Genomic DNA, 19,873 nt, shown 5'->3' on the forward strand with positions numbered 1-19,873 from the left:
CGCAGGCGCAGCGTTGTTTCTCTCAGCGGGGGCGTGGGAGGCGGAGCGGGGAGGAGGAGGGGAAGGGAATATCACGTGACATGCAGCGCACTAGGCCTTGGCAGATGAGACCTCCCTTAACCAGTGAAAGAGGGCGGGGAGTCCCTTGCTGTAACCATGGCAACGTGGTGGGGCGGGGCAGCGACCCAACCCGACCCTGTGATTGGTGTTAGTACCGGAAGCGGAAATAACACAAAGCTGGCGCCAAAATAGAAGGGCTAAGGTATATCAATTGGCCTGGCACAGCAGGTGGTACGGTGAGTTCCGGGCCGCTGCCTGTCGCTTTATGTCTCCCGTCTGCTGCGGGGCTTCCGCGCGAGACACGCGGGTTACTCCGCGAGCAGCGCCCGCTGGCCGGCCTGTGACACTCGCGGGGGCAACCCCCTCGCGTTGGGGCTGGGAGCAGCCTACCAGTGCCAGGCCTCTGCTTAGTGCCTGCTTGGCAGCCGGCGCCAGGCCTGGGTGCCGGGATCTTCCTGAACAGATCTGGGCCGGCTCTGTCCGTGGGGTTCGGGGCCTTGGGGCTGCACTTGGGCCACGTTCTCCCTGGGCAAATAGGGGGGCGAGCCTAGGTGCTAAGAGGCCTGGCCTGCACCTAGATCTAGCTCCCCTGCTGGGAGCTGTGAAAAAGCCTGTGCCCTGAGCACTGTGATCAGTTCCACCTAACAGCTGGGGTGAATGATTCTTCCCTTGACCTAGCAACTGCCAGAGAGGTGAGTTATCTCTCCTGACAGAAGAAAACCGTTCCATCCGTCTAGGAAGCACCTGTGTTACTGTGCTACAGTTGGCCTTACCCTAATAAACCCTGATCATTATCCTCCAGGCTATACTGAGAGTTGGCCGTGCTGCAGGTGGGATGCAACAAGGGATAGTGGTGTGTGTGTGTGTAATTAAATAGATTTATTTTATTTGCAGGTCTAACAAAACATCCGGGTAAATATAGGGATTAAATGAGTAGAATTGACCAAGGCTTCCACAAGTAACGGCCATGTCATAAGAAAACCAGTTACTAAATGTTCCTGTATGACAACTTTCCTGTTCATGGTAAACAAACTCTTATTTCCTTCTTTAAGAGCATCCGGTCACAGGATTTAGGAACCTGAATTTATCTGTCCATGTCCAGAACAAAGATGCCTAGCCTTTGTCTTCTGTTTAGGTTAGGATAACAGGATCTTGTGACTTTAGATCAGTGTTTCTTAATGTGTAGGATGGGTCACAAAAGATTTGTTCAGAGTGGAAGTGAGCAGACCGGTTTCTAAATTGTTTTCTGGAGTTCCATTTTTCATTCAAAACAACAACAACAACAAAAAAGCCAGTTTCTATTTGTTGTGGTCGCAAAGAAAACTTTCAAAACATGAAGCAAATGTAATCATCTGATACATCTGCCTGAGTTTGCAGAGAGCCTGGAAAAGCACTGAGGGGTGAATTGCCCCTTGCATTTCAATGCATGCTACCTCAGATGGCACTGGTGTTACGGTAAATGTCAACGTTATCTATTTACTGGTCATCAAAGCATATAAGAATGGAGAAGACCTATCATTAAGAAAATATACAGCAGTGTTTCCCTGTGTCTGCATGGGGGGGCTGGGTGTGTGTGCACAGCTCTTTATCCCCCAAACCAATCTATAAGTAAGAGAGAGGCATTTACATGATCCATATCTTTATGGTATTTGAGAACCTAGATAGATTCCAACTCTAGTTGAAAGTACACCTCTACCTCGATATAATGCTGTCCTCTGGAGCTAAAAAATCTTACCACATTATAGGTGAAACCGCGTTATATCAAACTTGCTTTGATTCACCGGAGTGCGCAGCCCCCTCCTCCCGGAGCGCTGCTTTACCGCGTTATATCCGAATTCGTGTTATATCGGGTCGCGTTATATCAGGGTAGAGGTGTATGAATNCCCCCTTCCCCCCCCCCCCCGGAGCGCTGATTTACAGCGTTATATCCGAATTCGTGTTATATCGGGGTAGAGGTGTACTAGAGAGTATAAATAAGAAAAAATACATTCTGCACTTGCAATCCTTATTTGTTATGAGGAGGCTGGGCAGCCAGCCAATGTTTTATAAAATTTGAAAAGTTAACCTCACACCCATTGTGAGTATGTAGCCAGGTGATGGAAGTATGATTGTTGTTTTGAGAAGGGAGGATCCTGAACTTGTTCCACATATGGCTGGTCCTCTCTTCTAAAAAATAAAAATAAATGACAATATACTAATAACTCTTAGTTAAATTATTATAATCACCATAAATTATTACTATAAATCTTCATTGACAGTCGTACCCTATCAGTTTAATCCACAGTTTGCAAATTCAGTCACATGGTAATATGAGTAACGAATTAAGAGGTAAAGGGTCTGGACGAGGAAGAGGTGGCTTTCAAGGCTGGAGAGGAAGATGGCGAGGCAGAGGAGATGGAGGAAGAGACTGGAAAAGAAACACTGGAAAGTCTGAGTCTGGTAAATTGGTTCTACATAACAGATTATCATTAATCTCTGATGCTAGAATACAGTGATCGAGCATTTTAAAGCAGCAGTGCATGTTTACCTGCTCTTCTGTGCAACAGCTGCAGCTGTTTGCTTACTAGTGCTCTAAACAGTAAATAAGTAAAACTGACAAAGTTTAAGATGCTACTGTACTTACACTGCTTTAACCAATCTTATTTTCATACTTTTCAGCACAACCTCGATTAATTCAGTCAACATTGGATCAGATTACTCCATATAAAGGCTGGAAGCTTTATTTCTCTGAAGGTATATTAAATAATTTAGAATAAATGTTTTACCTCCCTTTTTCTCCCTAGATGTGTGTATTATAGGAGGGAAAATAGATTAGAAGGTTGAAGAAATGAGTGACATTACAGTTCATTCTTAAAAACAACAACAATGAGGAGTCCTTGTTAGTTTGTTAGTCTCTAGGGTGCCACAAGAACTTGTTTTTGCTGATACAGACTAACACGGCTACCACTCTGAAACCAGTTCATTCTTAGATCCTTTTTAAAACCTTTTTTTAAGGTGCAGTAGAGGAAGATGGTAATTAAAAATGTAAATAATCTGGTCTTCTAAAAATGGAGGGAGACATGAGCGAATTCTCCTTTTTTCTGCCCTTTTTTGCAATCTTAGTCTTTGCTGATCTGAAGCTCTAATTAATCTTAAATAGCTTTGTGATTTCCATCCAAGCCAGTGATTTTGGGTCTTGGTTGCACTCCAGGATTCTTTGAGTTGGCTGCTGTGACAACACCTTTGAAATACCACAATAGCTAATGGAGAAGATCCTGGAGTGTATACAGACCCTGAAAGAGCTACATACTCTCACTCAAGGACTCTGTCTCCAAATCACATGGACTGCTGGCCGGTGTTGCCAGGGACTAAGTGTTATCTACTGCTCATCTTCCCCCATATCCAAAACAAATTTGAATGAACAACTTGTAATCTCTGTGTGGGCAAAGGCTTGGAAATGAGTGTTGTACAATGTAAAATGCGCTCCATCTTCATCCAACCTATGTTAAACGCAAGCCAAAATATTGAACAAATTCTGATGCTCGATAATCAGATTGCAGTTCACAAATCATACTAAATCTGCTGTCTGCTGGAGATGCAATTACTTACTGAAATGCCTCACCATCAGTCTTCTGTTGGTCCTGCCTCATGATAGTCCCCCACATGGACAACCATCTGCACCCCACAACTCAGAAGCATTAAAATACCCCTTCCATTAAATTTTGCCTCCTTTGCTTTGAGGATTGATCCCATATCATCCTGGCTAAAAGTATGTATTCTCATAGTTCTTAACTTAGAAGAACAGGAGTATTACTGAGACATTCCCCAATCTTGGCGCCCAAACAACATAATGGGGAAAAATATCACCCTTTCTAGGAAAGGCAACCTGAACCTATTCTGCCAGTCCTGTGAAATGCTGCAAGACATCATCGTGATGGCATAAGACCTGCTATGACCATATCTTCTTATAGGGCTATGTCTTACAAGTTGGTACAGTTGGCATCCCTTCCCCACCCAACTTTCCTTTCTTTTCTGTCTTATTAACTCTAATTGTATTGTGATAAACTCAAGAAATTATTCTATCCAGTCCCCCTTTGAAGGAAGGTAGCTGTGCTGTAGATGCTTAAGAGAAAGGTGCAAAAACCATGGAGGGTAAAATGTATGTGAAAGAAGGATTATTTAAATAAATACCCATTTTTTTTAAAATCAATGTCTTTAATGGATGAATTGGTTTCTATAATAAATTTCTAGCTACAAATAAAGCATATGATGTGTTGATGTACATAATTATTTTTGGGTTAATTACTAATGCGATGTGTATCTGATTAGCTTATGATGGCAGCTCTCCATTTGTCCAGAAGATTCAAGCATTTGAAAAGTTTTTTACACGTCACATTGAACTTTATGATAAGGTAAGACACCCACAACTGTTGCTACAATAGCATAATAGATCTGTATATATTTTCTTCAGTCTATATTTCAACTACAGTATCTCAGGAATAATATTAATCAAAACCTTTTGTTTTATCTCAGAATGAAATGTGTTTTGTAACTTGAAATGTTTTGTAGGATGAAATAGAAAGAAAAGGGAGTATTCTTGTGGATTACAAAGAGCTGATACAAGATAAAGATTTAATTGAATTGATTCCAAATATATCTACTGATTTAAGGGATATGCCTCAGAAAATACTGGACTGCATGGGTTTGGCAATACATCAGGTAAATATGGACTCCAAATAGATGTTAAGTAGTAGGATGTATGTATGTAATTATGGCTTGTACTTTAAGTTTTAAACCATATTTATATGGAAGACCAATTCTCACTGTCAGAAGGGTTTTTAACCAGAAACAAATGTATAATTACTACAGCTATGAAAGTTTCAATTGGTGTTTTTAAACTCTTTATTACATTTAGAAATAGTGACTTTTAAAAAACTTAGTTTATTCTTAAAGGTTGATAGTTTTGAAGTGTGTGGCTTTCAAAAGATGTGAAGCCCAAGTACGTTTTGCAGGATTGGGGCCTTAATTTTTAAAGATTAAATTTTAAATGCATCAAGTTTTCTGGGCCAAAAATTTGACCTAATTTACAATTGTTATGAGTAGAAGTAGAAGAAGTAAGTCCTCCAAATGTTAAATATGTACGTTTTCTGACTTATAAAAATCTGCTGCTTCACTGAACCCCCCCCCCCCCCCCCCCCCCCCAAAAAAACAACCACCACCACCCTCTTCCTCTCTGCACCATTGTTGTGTGTCTTACAAAATCATATCTTGATAATACTTTGGGCTTAGTGAGCTATGCCTCATAACAACTCTTTATTTTTTTTAATTCCCATTTTTAAAATGGGACACTGAGTCACAGATGTTAAAGTACTTGTTCAAAGTCACATAGGAAAACAGTGAACAGACCCTAGATCTCCTGGCTCTCAGTCCTGTGCTTTAAAAAGTCCTAGCCACCTTATGCTGGTTCTGCAGTAGCAGCAAATGTGCTCACAGATATGCTGACATTAATGATATCCGTACATGCACATAGTTTAGAATTGGAGGTTACTCTGTGCAGTAGCCAAGAAAAATGATACCAAGTGTTTTTAGGATATAGAGGTGAAATATAAGTATTTATTAATATTGTAACAGTGAGCCTATAGTCCTTAGCCAAACAAGGCCTTAGGCCTGAAACAGGTTGGCATGATTACTAATACAAGGTTATCTATCTTCTGGTCAACTAAAGTGTAAGATTACAATAAAAGATGTGATAAGTGCTGATGTTCTGGAAACTATGCAGCAATAGACTGAAAAATATGGTACAATGTGCCATTTAATACTGCAAGATGCCAGATAGTAACATTTTGCAGGATTCTGTTATAACCTCAAGTTGCTATGATACCCCATTGACATAGATGTTAATGAGAATAAGAGGAGCTAAAGGGTTAGCCAATGAGAAACAGAACACCCCTAAATTAGTGGGGTGTGGAAGTATGGATAAGGAAAAGGGCGTTGGAACCTATATGCATATGTCTGAACCTTAGCAGGCATAAACATAACTCAGAATAAAAAGGTGTTGCCTCGCCTGTGTGCTGGGAGTAGATGCATTGGGCGATGCCAAGATGACAGCCACAGATGATAACGATGAGGAGGAGGAAGATAATGATGGGCACTCTAGGATCTCCCAGTGGGAGATGTGAGCAATGCAAATCATAGGGCTAAACACTTTGTACTGTTTATCTGCTATCATATTTCAGTGCTGTGGGATTGTTTATCTGCTTAGTGGATTTGTTAATAAAGGGACTTGTGACAAATTGGAATTGTTTCTCATGTGCTTGTAGGGTTTCTTATTTTAGTGATCCTGATAATATTCCTTATGCTGTAGTCCTCAGGAGACCAAACCTTTTTTGACTACTGCGGTCAAAGAGATTAATCAATCACTAATCCATTGATAAGGGTACAATGCATTCCTTTTTTTAAAATTAAAAACAAAGATGTTAATTTAAGATCCATGTAAAATATGAAAGGAAAATCTATGGTTGTCAAATGGAAAAGTACAAAAGCAGTAAAATAATCCCCTTGGTTGGGCTTAATAGTCAATGAGACCTTCTGCAGAGTTGTGTAGGGGTTTAAAACAGCAGGATAATGTAACAAAGCTCAACTGCAAATGAACTATCATGCCAAACCCAGGGAGGAGAGCAGCATGTTAAAGGAGAACACTTCAATAAACACTATTACCCATTCCTTGGAGCTGGTTCTTCCTAGCCTGTGTTTATTTTTTCTTGTCTATCTAGGTATTAACTAAGGACCTGGAAAGGTATGCAGCTGAACTACAGGAACAAGAAGGATTACCAATTGATGAAGAACCTATAATAAATGTGCCACATATTCATGCAAGGTAAAGGATGTTCTGTATTAATTCTCTATTAGGATTTGAAAGATTCATTTGCCCAGAGAGAGTAAGAAACTCTTATGGAAAATTGCCATCAAACGTTGGTCCTTTCTGTGCTGCAAGACTGAAATATGTGTTAAACCGTGGCTGGGGTTTACTGTATTATTACAGGGTCCCCGTATATGGTAGTTTCTAGAGAGTAAATGAGACCTAAGAGTGTTTGTTAAGAATAATGAAAGGTGTGTATACTCTGTATTCTCTTATAGTTTGGGAATTCTGAATGTTAGAATTTGACTGGGCAGCCTTCACTTCCTCTTAGGGTAATAGGAGTTAACAGTTGTGTCATGTATTCTGGGGAGAGGTTAGATTTACAATAAAATATTAGATTTGTCTTCTGTTCATAAAACCTTTCATCTGGCTGTATCTCTATTAGTGTTTAGTACATACATGCATATTTGATAACACTATTTTTGTTCTTTAAGGATAACAAGAGTTTTAAAGTTGTGTGGCAACCTTTTTATTTAGGGTGTACAACTATGACCCATTGACTCAACTGAAGAATGTTCGGGCTAATTGTTATGGGAAGTATGTTGCCCTGCGTGGCACTGTCGTGCGTGTCAGCAACATTAAACCTCTATGCACCAAGATGGCCTTTATATGCAGCACATGTGGGTATATTCAGAGTTTTCCTCTGCCTGATGGAAAATATTCGCTTCCCACAAAGGTAATTTAAAATATTTTTATCTTAAAATTTTCCTCCCCTTTGCTATCTCCTGTATTTGGAAACTGTCAACACATGTGCTGTTTAGATTTTAAAAAAATAGTTATAGTATTTAAAGAGGGATGAAATGGATTTAATATTTCAGCAAAGTTAGAATAAGTTAGTGATCCACAAAAATCACTGTACATCCCAATGTTACTGTAAGTCTTCATCATGTGAGGTAGGCATTTAAAAAAAAAAAAATTCCTTGATTTTTGGGTGCCATTTAAAATGGAAAACCGAAAGTATAGAAACTTCCACAAATTTAAAATAATTCCTCTCTTCTCCTCTCCCTGAACCCACCCCCATCCTGTTTTAGAAAGGGCTATTTAGTGTTCTGACTGTATTTAGCAGTTTTATCTAGGACTAGAGCTGGCTGGAAAATGTAAATCCCTTCATGTGAAAAATTTAAAAAAAAAAAAAAAAAGGTTTGCCCCAAATTGGGATGAAAAGTAAAAATTGAAATCTTTTTGCAGAAAGGGATTTTCCAGAAAAATTCCATTTTGGGACTACCAAATGGAGTTTTTTCAGTTTGCTGGCTGCCCACCACAGGCTTTCTGGCTGGCTAGTTCCCAGGAGGCAGTGAGTTGGGTAGCCCAGGAGCTGGCCAGCTGCAGAGCCTGAGGCTAGGTCTATACTACCCGCCTGAATCGGCGGGTAGAAATCGACCTCTCAGGGATCGATTTATCGCGTCCCGTTGGGACGCGACAATCGATCCCCGAATCGGCGCTCTTACTCGACCAGCGGAGGTGGTAGTAAGAGCCGCCGACGGGAAGCCGCAGAAGTCGATTTTGCCGCCGTCCTCACAACGGGGTAAGTCGGCTGCGATACGCCGAATTCAGCTACGCTATTCGCGTAGCTGAATTTGCGTATCTTAAATCGACTCCCCCCTGTAGTGTAGATGTACCCTGAGTAGCCCATGGGTGTGTCTACACTGCAAAAAAACACCTGCAGCAGCGGTTCTCAGAGCCTGGGTCTACAGACTTGGACTCATGGAACTTGTGCTGTGGTGCTAAAAATAGCCGGGTAGATATTCATGCTTGGGCTAGAGCTCAGCCTCTGAAGCCCAGGGAGGACAAAAGCTAACATCATTCTGAGATGTATTAGCAGGAGTATTGTAAGCAAGACACGAGAAGTAATTCTTCCGCTCTACTCTGCGCTGATTAGGGCTCAACTGGAGTATCGTGTCCAGTTCTGAGCGCCATATTTCAGGAAAGATGAGGACAAATTGGAGAAAGTCCAGAGAAGAGCAACAAAAATGATTAAAGGTCTAAAAAACATGACCTATGAGTGAAGATTGAAAAACTTGGGTTTGCTTAGTCTGGAGAAGAGAAGACTGAGAGGGGACATGCTAACAGTTTTCAAGTACATAAAAGGTTGTTACAAGGAGGAGGGAGAAAAAATATTGTTCTTAATTTCTGAGGATAGGACAAGAAGCAATGGGCTTAAATTGCAGCAAGGGCGGTTTAGGTTGGACATTAGGAAAAACTTCTTAACTGTTAGGGTGGTTAAGCACTGGAATAAATTGCCTAGGGAGGTGGTAGAATCTCCATCATTGGGGATTTTTAAGAGCAGGTTGGACAAACATCTGTCGGGAATGGTCTAGATAATACTTAGTCCTGCCTTGAGTGCAGGGGACTGGACTAGATGACCTCTCAAGGTCCCTTCCAGTTCTACGATTTTATGATCTATGAATACTGGAATAAATTGCCTAGGGAGGTTGTGGAATCTCCATCTCCGGAGATATTTAAGAGTAGGTTAGATAAATATCTATCCGGGATGGTCTAGACAGTATTTGGTCCTGCCATGAGGGCAGGGGACTGGACTTGATGATCTCTCAAGGTCCCTTCCAGTCGTAGAATCTATGAATCTATTTTAATGCTAGATGTTTAAACGACTGTTTGTGTGACAGTTTTCCATTAATTATACCCATGCCAGTTGGTATCCCTAATCTAAGCTTAAGTGTAGGTTTTCTTTTTATATGCTGCTAATGAGCTGCACACAGAGTACTGTTTTTCAAAATCAAATTAGGCACCTTAAACTATTGTAATAAAGATAATAATTTTCTTTGTCAATCCTGACCACGAATTCATACTGTTACAGTGTCCTCTGCCTGAGTGCCATGGACGATCATTCGCTGCAGATAGAAGCTCTCCTTTAACAATTACGGTGGACTGGCAGTCTATTAAGTAAGCAACCTTAGAGTGTCTGTTCCTTTCACAAACAAATTTAGTTTAACAGATTTGAAAGGATATCCCATTATTAAAGCAAATGTGCATTTTTATTCATATTATCCATTGTGTAAAAAGAAGCATTGATCAAAAGAATATGCTACAAAATAATTGTTTCACCAAAGCACTATTCTATATTATATATTGTCCCTACTCAGTATAATAGGTTCATTGAAATTCTTCTTATCTCGACTATGGCTTCATTGTGAACTGTTTCAGGTCATGCTGTGAACATGATCGCATCCATTCTATAAATGTGATCACATCCATTATAAATTACCTTCTATAATGAATGAGCTGTAAGGAAAACATCACAATGGTTGGCTAGTAGGGCATTGTTACATGACAGCTGTCAACTGAGAGAGCTGAATGAGTTGTATTGAATTTTAGTGTCAACATCTTGGTTTAAAGTTGTATTGAAGAAAACACAAGCTAATCCGAATAGGAATGAAGTACACATACTTAAATTGTTTCCCTATTTTTCTGCTTTCTACATCTAATAAAGTAAATATACAGTACCTTAAATTGTGAGCTATCTGTGGCAGGGACTGGCTTGCTGTCTTTTATTTGTACAAGAATAGAAAAAATGGGGCCCTTAGGTATTACTGCAATAGAAATAAATAATATAAACGTCAACTGTTCCCTCTAGTCTAAACTAATCAAAACTATTTCTGGAATTGATTTTTTACAATTTTTTTTAGAACGGATGTAAAGTTAAGTAGCATAGTATTTGGAAAAGCTCTTAGGTCCTATTCTAGCACAGCTGAATTTTATGCATTTGTGGGTTGACTTCAATGGGACTACTCACAGGGTGAAATCCTGGCCCCATTGAAGTGAATGGGAGTTCCACCATTGACTTCAGAGGGGTCAGGATTTCACTGTATGTGTGTAAAATTAAGCATATGTGTAAGTCTTCTTAGAATTGGTGTCCTAATTTGTTTGCATTGTGGGTTTGGGGCTTTTTTGGTACAGTACCTCCATTGTTAGACAACTTCTGTGGTAATCTGACAGGTGGATGTTATCAGGGGGACTAAATAACTTGATATCCTGTGCCGTCCTAATATCAGTATAGTGTCTCAGAAGTAATATTTTATACTTGCTGTAACCCTGCCTTCTTTTAAAATAAATAAGAATGTAACCTGTTTCTAGTAAACTACAGCAATGTTAAGGGTCTGACTTAGACTGACGAAACAACAAAAAATTGATTATTTTACTATTATAAAAATAGACTGTGAAAATGTCACCTTGTTGCTCAGCAACAGATCTGCTCCCTATGTATAATCAGCCTACCTGTTCACTTTGGTGACTAAAATAAATTCTTCCTTGTTTAGGCTCTCTCTTCTTATGCTTTACCTCTGCTGTGAAGTTGAAGAGAGAGGATCAGACCTGTCAATCACCAGGCAAGGGACTAGGTCTCTCCTTCAGGAACATAACACAACTGACAGTACAGACTGTCTCCTAATAGTAGTAGCCAGAGGTGGTTCCCAGATCTCCTGCTTTACCTGAAATACAGAGTATAGGAAATGCTTCAAGGGATTCAAATTTAGTTCCAAAATGATCTTTTTGCTTGTCTCAGCTGGTAATCTTTATGGGCACTTTTTCAGGGCACAGGTAGTTTGCTCCACTTTTTCCAGGAACTGTTCTCTCTCCATTCCAAGCGAGAAAAAGCCTCACATGCAGGTCCTCTGCAGCCTTTGCTCTAGGGACCCACTTTTGCCTGCCTGCTCTGGCTTCCAGCCTCAGCCATACTGGTGGTACTAATAGGTGTGTTTCCTACTAGTATGCAGCACCTGGGATGCACTGCTCATTCACAAGCTAGTGTGCTCCACACTACCTATGAAAAGAGGCTATCTTCTGTGCATTTGCTGAACCTGAAAGCAGACCCTAAGGGTATGTCTATACAACAAATAAAAACCCGCAGCTGGCCTGTGCCATGGGGCTTGGGCTGGGGGGGGCTGTTTCATTGCTGTGTAGACTTCTGGGCTTGGGTTGGAGCCCGAGCTCTGGGGCCTTCCCACCCCTCAGGAAAAGTGCAACTGTGCTGGTGCATCTGCAGAGGTTGATAGCAACTACTGTAAGGCTTAGGGGGTGTTATATGCCCTCATGGTTTACCCAGCCATGCTGTGATAAGGTTTTCCCCTTTACTGCTGCCCCCTTGAAGGAGTAAGGGGTTGGGAGCAAGTCATAATTAAGACTTATGGATTGGGGGATGGGGAGCAATGACCCCTCTGTTCTCCCCCAAAAGCTGAAATTTGGGGGAGCTGGCTCCACCAGGGAGAGGGATAGTTTCATGTCATGGTTCCCTCCCCACTGAAATCAACAGTATTAAGGCTTCTGGGTGGTGGGCAGTGGCAGCTAATGGATTATGGTTTGGGGGTGGGCGCTAAGGCTCTGAGCAGTGTTAGGGTATGTCTGAAAATTGTTTGTGGACTTGAGCTGATGTTCACAGGTAAGAGGAGGACCCTGTTCCAGTCTGAGTTCAGGTAGTTTTGTGGTTCTAGTCAAATACTTCTATACAGCCCTAACCAGTTGCCCAGTTCACAGGCACTTTTTTGTCTTTGGAGGAGACTTACAGATTTGTGCAATCCCATTAAAGGAAATCACTCGGGCAGTAAAGATATCACCCCACAATAGCATGTCAGAATCACTTCAAAGGAGACCAACACTTTTTCCCCCATTTCCACTGCACTCGTACCATCTCCGGTATTACAGCAGAGTGCATGCTCAGAAAAGTTCATGATGTTCCATTGCTTCTGTGCAGCAATACCATAACACAGCTAGAGGCACAATAGGTGGAATGTCAGTATAGAGAAATGGGACTCTTGAATTTACCTGTCTTGGAGGTTTCAGTCAGAGTCCATATTTTCCAAGCTGACATTCTGTATCCAAATTTTACAGATCTGAGTATTAAAAACTTTAAAACAAGTTATTGTGAGCAGCACAATCTTAATGTTGAGACCCCCCCCCTTTTTTTTTTCCAAATTCCACTCTTTTCATTTACAAACCCTTAGAAAATTAAGTTGTACCATAGCACTGACAGATTCTTAACAGTAGCACCAGGGAGTGCTATTAATATTTCATATAAAGAAGGGCTCAGAAGAGAAATCTTTGGTACTTACAAGTGTTACATACACATCCTAGAGTTTATTTAGCAGGACTAAAATACAACATAGATAGGCAAAAAGACAATTAAAAGAAAACTGTCTAATTTGTTTTGAAATATCACTATGTTTTTAGTTTTATTTAGATGGAGGTGTATTTAATTTTGAAGGTTATAAAATTAATATCATCCTTGATAGATAAAGACTGGGGGAAAAGAATATTTAAAGGATGGATATATATTTATAAATGTAAATATATTTAAAAGGGAAAGAAATTCACTTAAGCAAGTGTAACACTCATATCTATGTTGGAAAGTATAGAAGAGTTACAGTAGCCTACAGTACAAACTATCATTTATTATTTGTATTTTGGTAGCACCTAGAGGCTGCAATCAGGAAAAACATCAGGGCTTGTCCACACAAAGCTGTGATGGTAGGAAAACCAACATGGCTGTTTTGTAACCCAAGATTATACTTGTGACTACTACCGTAAAACTGCTAAAATTCATAAAATTGTAACTATGACTTCTCTCTCTGATAATCACCTCCAAAATTCTCCCTTTAGGAGGATGATTTCTTTGCTTTGTCATGGCTCTAATATGGATTTTTTTTGAACGCTTGACCCAATTGCAGTAAACCCTTTTTTAAGTTAGAGGATGAAAATAAGATACAATATTAGCATTATCAGCATTTCCCTGCTCACCTCATGCAGATTACTGAAAACTGACAACATTTTTACAGTTTGAATTTACATGTAATTGGACCTCACTGAGTTGTAGAATTGACAGTTTTAATCTAGAGTTCATAAAGTTAAGGTTCTTTGGAAATACGTTTTGAAATGTTTGCAGAAGAAAAATTGAAGTGCTTATTAAGTCTCTGGTCCTGGAAACACTTAAAACTTTTGGAATTTCCTGACTTTCTTTTAACAGCACTCTTTCCAATGTTCTCAATCTGTATTCTCCCTTCTCATCAAATCAAAAATGATTGATTTGAAGCATAAATGTGAGGACTTTTATATAAGAACTTAAACAGAAACACTGCAGACTGGTCATTGGTATGCTATGTGTATTTTAGGGTTCAGGAACTCATGTCAGATGATCAGCGAGAAGCAGGTCGAATTCCTCGCACAATAGAATGTGAGCTGATTCAGGATCTTGTAGACAGTTGTGTCCCAGGAGATATGGTCACGATCACAGGAATTGTTAAGGTGTCAAACACCGAAGAAGGTACAATACATCTGGTTTGAATTTTTTCTTATCACCTTCTGTATCTTGCACAATGCTAAACAAAACTTACTCTTCGTTCTCTAGTTGTTGATTGTTCTCTCAACGCCTAAAGTCACTTATTCATTGCATTTTTTAGAAATAAGTAAAAGGTATAGGGAAAAGCTATTGAACAGTTAAGGCTCTGTAGTGAAAAAGAGAGAGGACAAAATACGCCAACTGAGAGGAGAGCCGTGTACACCTTAGCATCCCCTGACCTTAACTGAGTCTGGTGCAGTCGGCAGTGGGTATGTCTTGTAGCAGCACTCGTGCTCTGTTAAGGATGAGGAATTTGTCTCAACTATCAGTACAGTCTTCTCATGTTCTAGAAAGTCAGTTGAATAGAAAGATCTTCTGTACAGTAGTAAAGGAAACAAGGTGTTGAGATGGATTCCGTTTTCCAGATTTGTTTCTAGAATAGTCTCATTGAGGTTAGCCATTTGACACTTTTTATCTTTCATTTAAAGGAGGTGGTTATCATGGTTGTTATTATTATTATTTTTTATTTTAAAGAAGAAATATTAAGGGAACTGTTATGGCTGCACATTCTTTCATCGTTTGCTTCTCTCAGGTTGAAGAAATCTTACAAATGCTCTTAATGGAGAATGCTACTAAGAATTGTCATAATCAGTTTGTGAACCATGTTGCTTTATGATAGATCAGTAATTTTCTGTTAAGGATACAGATAGCGTTTAATTTTTAACGACATTTTTCTATCTTTTCTGCTACAAGTCTTGTCTTTTTATTTAAAAAAATTGTTTTAAGAATAAAATAGTGTATGTGTGCAGCGTATTTGTTTAATTTTATAGTAGATCAGGCTAAAGACACTTAAAATGTAGTCAGTTCAGAGAGGCACAATGCTCTCCGTTTCTCCAAGGTTAAAATTTTGAATAGAATAAAATTGATCTTGCATTTCATTCAGGCCCTGATCCAGCAAAGCACTTGAGTATGTGCTGAACTTTAAGTAAATTAAACAGCATTCTTTTCCCTTTTATAAAGCTCTGAATCTCAATGTGTCACCAGAAGCTTTTCCTGTTTTTTTATCAGGCTTTGAGAAAGCAGTTGTTCAAAATAGTTTCCACTAAATTGTTCAAGGGCTATATCTTCCAGTATTCAGGAACTGTGATCATGGGTTTAGACATTTTAATTTGCTATGTTATCATTATAAATATGTCCCAACTTTTAATTAGCACATGGATTTTAATATTTCTGAATTATTTTAATCACTACCCGTGCATAACCCCAATACTTCATTGAAAACATGGATTCCTATTTTTGACAGTCTTTGTAATCTAACAGGAGCATCTAGAAACAAGAATGACAAATGTATGTTCCTGTTGTACATTGAGGCAAACTCTGTCAGCAACAGTAAAGGACAAAAAGTCATGAATTCTGAAGATGGGACTAATCACCGAGTATGCATGGAGTTTTCACTTAAAGATCTTTATGCTGTTCAAGAGATTCAAGCTGAGGACAATCTGTTCAAGCTAATTGTCAAGTATGTTGTCTCTTACACCTTTAGTAATTTAGATATAAAAGCACCACAGCTTTTCCCTTCTTGTACTTTCAAGTGTGTGGTTCATTATTTGCTATCTTACATCTTGATCCCTCCGAAGCAGTCAATCTGGGACAAGTAACCTAAACGAAGTACACCCTTGTGTACTTGTGCCTATGTCCCTCTTGTAGTCCAAGGGTGGGAGGTGGAGTCAATCAAATACATTTGTAGTTTTAACTAGTTGAACTTCCATTTGCCCCCGGATATAAATATTGTACTTCAAAAGAACACTGTTCTTAAAATAAGTACATAGACATGTTCACTCCTGTGCTATCTCGTGCCTTCTGTCCTCCTTCTCTTTCCCCTATTTTTCAACTGCTACACTCTTTAGTTGTCCGAGACCATTGCCTCGGCAGCTTCCACATCTTGCATTGTTTTGTTCTATGCTCTGCCTATGGCCTCTGCAGCACTGGGGGAGGGGATATGAGCGCCAAGCCGAGGGCATGAAACAGACAATGCAGGACCGGGCGGTACCATTGGAGGATTCCAGGAGACTGCAGCTAAGCCTGTGGAATACAAGACCTCCTTCAAACTCCAGCACAGTTGAGCAATAGACTTATGATGATTAAAAGTAGTTCTGTTCCAGATATGAGGGGGTGCAGCAACCACGGTGTAACAGGTTCTCATTTGTGTGTGTGTGTACAGGTTTAAGTGGAGTACTGCTCTCTTTATGATGACAAGCATGCTTCACTATCCAAAAATGTCAAGAACTTTGATAGAGCATTAAAAAAACCCGACAACCCTGGTTTTGTTGGAAATTAGGAAAGAGAGTGAATTTCTAGGGAACTTATTGCAGTGGAGAAACTAGTTTTTTGTAATTGAGATGGGACAAATGATCATAGCTCAGTGGTTTGAGCATTGTCCTGTTAAACTCATGGTTGTGAGTTCAATCCTTGAGGGGGCCATTTAGGGAACTGGGGTAAAAATCGGTCTGGGGATTGGTCCTGCCTTGAGCAGGGGGTTGGACTAGATGACCTCGTGAGGTCCTTTCCAACCCTGATATTCTATGATTTAATGGTAATAAGAGATTTTGTATTAATCACATACTAATGTCAAATGTCTTGGGTTTTTCAGCTCACTTTGTCCTACTATCTATGGCCATGAGGTAAGTAATTTTAGAACTCTGCTTTCATTCTAAATTCAAACTCCATTACAAATTTGCCTCAGTAAACTTCCAAGACCTTTTAAAGGTTGGCAAGTTGGAAAAAATGATATATATATTTTTTAAAGTTTATTTTTGGATAAACAGTTTTTTTTTTTATTTTTCCTGTGTCAAAATACCCATAGAAACCTCCAAATGAGAAATAGGTAGTGCTTTGGGCAATGGTGGGAGTTCAGTCCCTTGTAAGTTCTTTTCTGCAGGACACAATGTTTTTTCTTTCTGTGTGTCTGAATTTACTATGAAGCAATTGTTAGTAATGGTAGCTGTTGTCTAATGCTAACTAGCATTTGTATGTACCATTATAGATTGTAAAGGCAGGTTTGGCACTGGCATTGTTTGGAGGATGCCAAAAGTATGTGGATGACAAAAACAGAATTCCAGTGCGAGGAGACCCACATCTTCTGGTGGTTGGAGATCCTGGATTGGGAAAGAGTCAAATGTTGCAAGTATGGCTTCATTTACTACTATTAAACTTAGCTAATGGAGACAGAATAAATTTTTTTCTTTAACTCTAAACCAGTGATTCTCAAACTTTTTTTTTTTTTTTTCGCGGACCACTTGAAAATTTCTGAGGGTCTCAGCGGACCACTTAATGATCTTTCCAAATGTTTGTACCATTAGCTAACTATTGTAAAGTGCTTTGAATAAAAGCGCTATATAAAAAAAATTAATAATTTAACTTTTTTTATTCTACAAATAAAAGCACACAACTCATTTTATTATCAGTAGTCTTACCTTTCTAATGCGATGGATGTGCCCTCTCTCCCCCACTGCGGCAGCCCCCAAGCTGGGGCTGGGAAGGAGGCGGGGGTCTCTTCCCCCGCCGCGGCAGCCACAGCCCTGGAGCTGGGGAAAGTCGCCTCTTTCTCTGGCCGCCGCAGCCCTGCATATCCCAAATTCCCCCCACTCCCTCTTCTCGCCCCACTGCCCCCTCCCACCTACACCCTATTCACCCTAAGGCCACCTCCTCACCTTACATGTGCATCTTCTCCAGGGTCCAGGCACCTAATTAGTGGAGCCACGCCTGCGCGACTCCACTAATTCGGTGGGTGGCCCTTCATTCTCTTGTACGCAGCCACCCAGGCGCCCACCTTAGAGAGAACTATCTGTGGATCACCTGAATGGAGCTTGCGGACCACTGGTGGTCCACAGAATACAGTCTGAGCACCTCTGCTTTAAACCTTTATGTTTAGTCTTTCACTTACACACAACCATTCGTTCAATGAGAGACTGTCTCTTTGTATAAAATTTATAAAGTCTCCCTTTTAAAGTATATAATTTACTAAGCCCCACATTTTTGTTCCTAGTTGTTGTGAATTCTGACTAAAATAAATACTCACATTTTTTTCCGTTTGTCATACTCTCATTTAGACATTCACTGTTGTTAAACATCTGTAGTTCTCCAAATAATTGCACAACCCTTCTGTTCTGTGATAAATATAAAATACATCTCTCGGAAGGGTTCTCGTTTTATTTTCATTTGTCACAATGACATCGAGAAGTGTGTAAGTGGTCAGTTGTGTACAGCAGCCAGTATAACTCATGCATATTGAATATCTGTCACTTCTATGCTTTTATATAATGAAAGAGAACAAGGATGGACCTGTGGTTGAGACACAGAACTTAGAGTTGGGAAGCCTGGGTTTTATTCTTGGTTTTGCCTTTGATGTCCTGTGTGACCTTGGGAAAATCACTTAGAGATTTTCAAAGACACACACGGCGTTAGGCACCTAACTCTCAGTGACCTCCAATGTTAATTGAAAATCTCCCTCTTAGGGTAGGTCTATACTTACCTCCGAGTCCGGCGGTAAGCAATAGATCTTCTGGGATCGAGTTATCGCGTCTTGTCTAGACGCGATAAATCGATCCTGGAAGTGCTCGCCGTCGACACCGGTACTCCTGCTCTGCGAGAGGAGTATGCGGAGTCGACGGGGGAGCCTGCCTGCTGTGTCTGGACCCGCGGTAAGTTCGAACTAAGGTACTTCCACTTCAGCTACGTTATTCACGTAGCTGAAGTTGCGTATCTTAGTTCGAAGTGGGGGATTAGTGTGGACCAGGCCTTAGTGTCTCTGTCTCAGTTTCCATATCTGTAAATGGGGATTATAATACTTAGTTTGCAACAATTATTTTATTGAGTTTGAGAACAGCCATGGTAAAAAGGGCTTTGAGATATTTGGACAAAAGGTCCCAGAGAATGACAAAGTATTATTATTGTTGGAGTTACGTTTTTGAGGAATGGTCATATTCAGAATGCCCAACCTATTATGATAGCAGGGTTATGGGCTATATCTGAGACCTCCTGGTAAATCTACTGACAATATTTTTGAGTGACATGTAAGTCCTAATGACACATTGCTTCAGTGGTCATCTAAGAGGAGTTAGTCTGATTATTGGTAGATTCATTTAGAATTCTCCTATTTCTAAGGTGCTTGTGCAGATATTTTAAAATGTGCATTATCGAGATCATTTCATGTTTTTCATAACATATCACTGGCAGGAAATTGCATTAAGATGGAAAAACAGTAATTGTAAGTACTATTGCCAGGAAAAAGTCATTATTTTCTGTGGGACTGATAATATGCACTTAATTTAAAATACTTAGTAACCGAGGTCATACGCTTTAAAATCTGGCATAAATCTTTCATGAGAGAGAAGAACCATGATAGAAAAGCAGAATGAAAGGAAAATGGTGTGTTGACCGAGAAATCCAGAAAACGGGTAGATAATGTGTGAATCTTTAAAATTAGAACATGTGATTGATAGAGGTAGAATTCAAAGAAGGAACTAAAGGAGAGGCAAGTATAATGGAATACACGTATCTTTGCTCCACTCTCCCTCTCCTGATGCCCTTCTCCCTAAAAGCATCGTCTGTCGAGAGCAGTATCTTGTCAC

General features: G+C 40.0%; 1 protein-coding gene across 4 annotated transcripts in view; it reads left to right on the forward strand.

Moving 5' to 3' along the window:
- The first annotated feature begins 122 nt into the window (after window positions 1-122).
- Window positions 123-19,873, forward strand: part of MCM8 (minichromosome maintenance 8 homologous recombination repair factor) — a 32,432-nt gene continuing 12,681 nt past the window's right edge. The window contains exons 1-13 of one of the 4 annotated variants that reach the window (XM_034764096.1): window positions 123-296; window positions 955-1,083; window positions 2,333-2,499; window positions 2,719-2,793; window positions 4,369-4,451; window positions 4,609-4,758; window positions 6,813-6,916; window positions 7,436-7,634; window positions 9,774-9,859; window positions 14,077-14,228; window positions 15,564-15,762; window positions 16,894-16,924; window positions 17,287-17,427. In XM_034764096.1, the coding sequence (XP_034619987.1) occupies window positions 2,370-2,499; window positions 2,719-2,793; window positions 4,369-4,451; window positions 4,609-4,758; window positions 6,813-6,916; window positions 7,436-7,634; window positions 9,774-9,859; window positions 14,077-14,228; window positions 15,564-15,762; window positions 16,894-16,924; window positions 17,287-17,427 (1,350 nt within the window). In that variant the 5' untranslated portion in view covers window positions 123-296; window positions 955-1,083; window positions 2,333-2,369. Of the gene's footprint in view, window positions 297-730; window positions 753-954; window positions 1,084-2,332; window positions 2,500-2,718; window positions 2,794-4,368; window positions 4,452-4,608; window positions 4,759-6,812; window positions 6,917-7,435; window positions 7,635-9,773; window positions 9,860-14,076; window positions 14,229-15,563; window positions 15,763-16,893; window positions 16,925-17,286; window positions 17,428-19,873 lie in introns of those variants that run through there. The other 3 variants (XM_034764093.1, XM_034764095.1, XM_034764094.1) reach the window with 3 other exon arrangements.

The sequence above is a fragment of the Trachemys scripta genome, chromosome 3, assembly GCF_013100865.1.
Source record: "Trachemys scripta elegans isolate TJP31775 chromosome 3, CAS_Tse_1.0, whole genome shotgun sequence".
Classification (NCBI taxonomy): Eukaryota; Metazoa; Chordata; order Testudines; family Emydidae; genus Trachemys; species Trachemys scripta.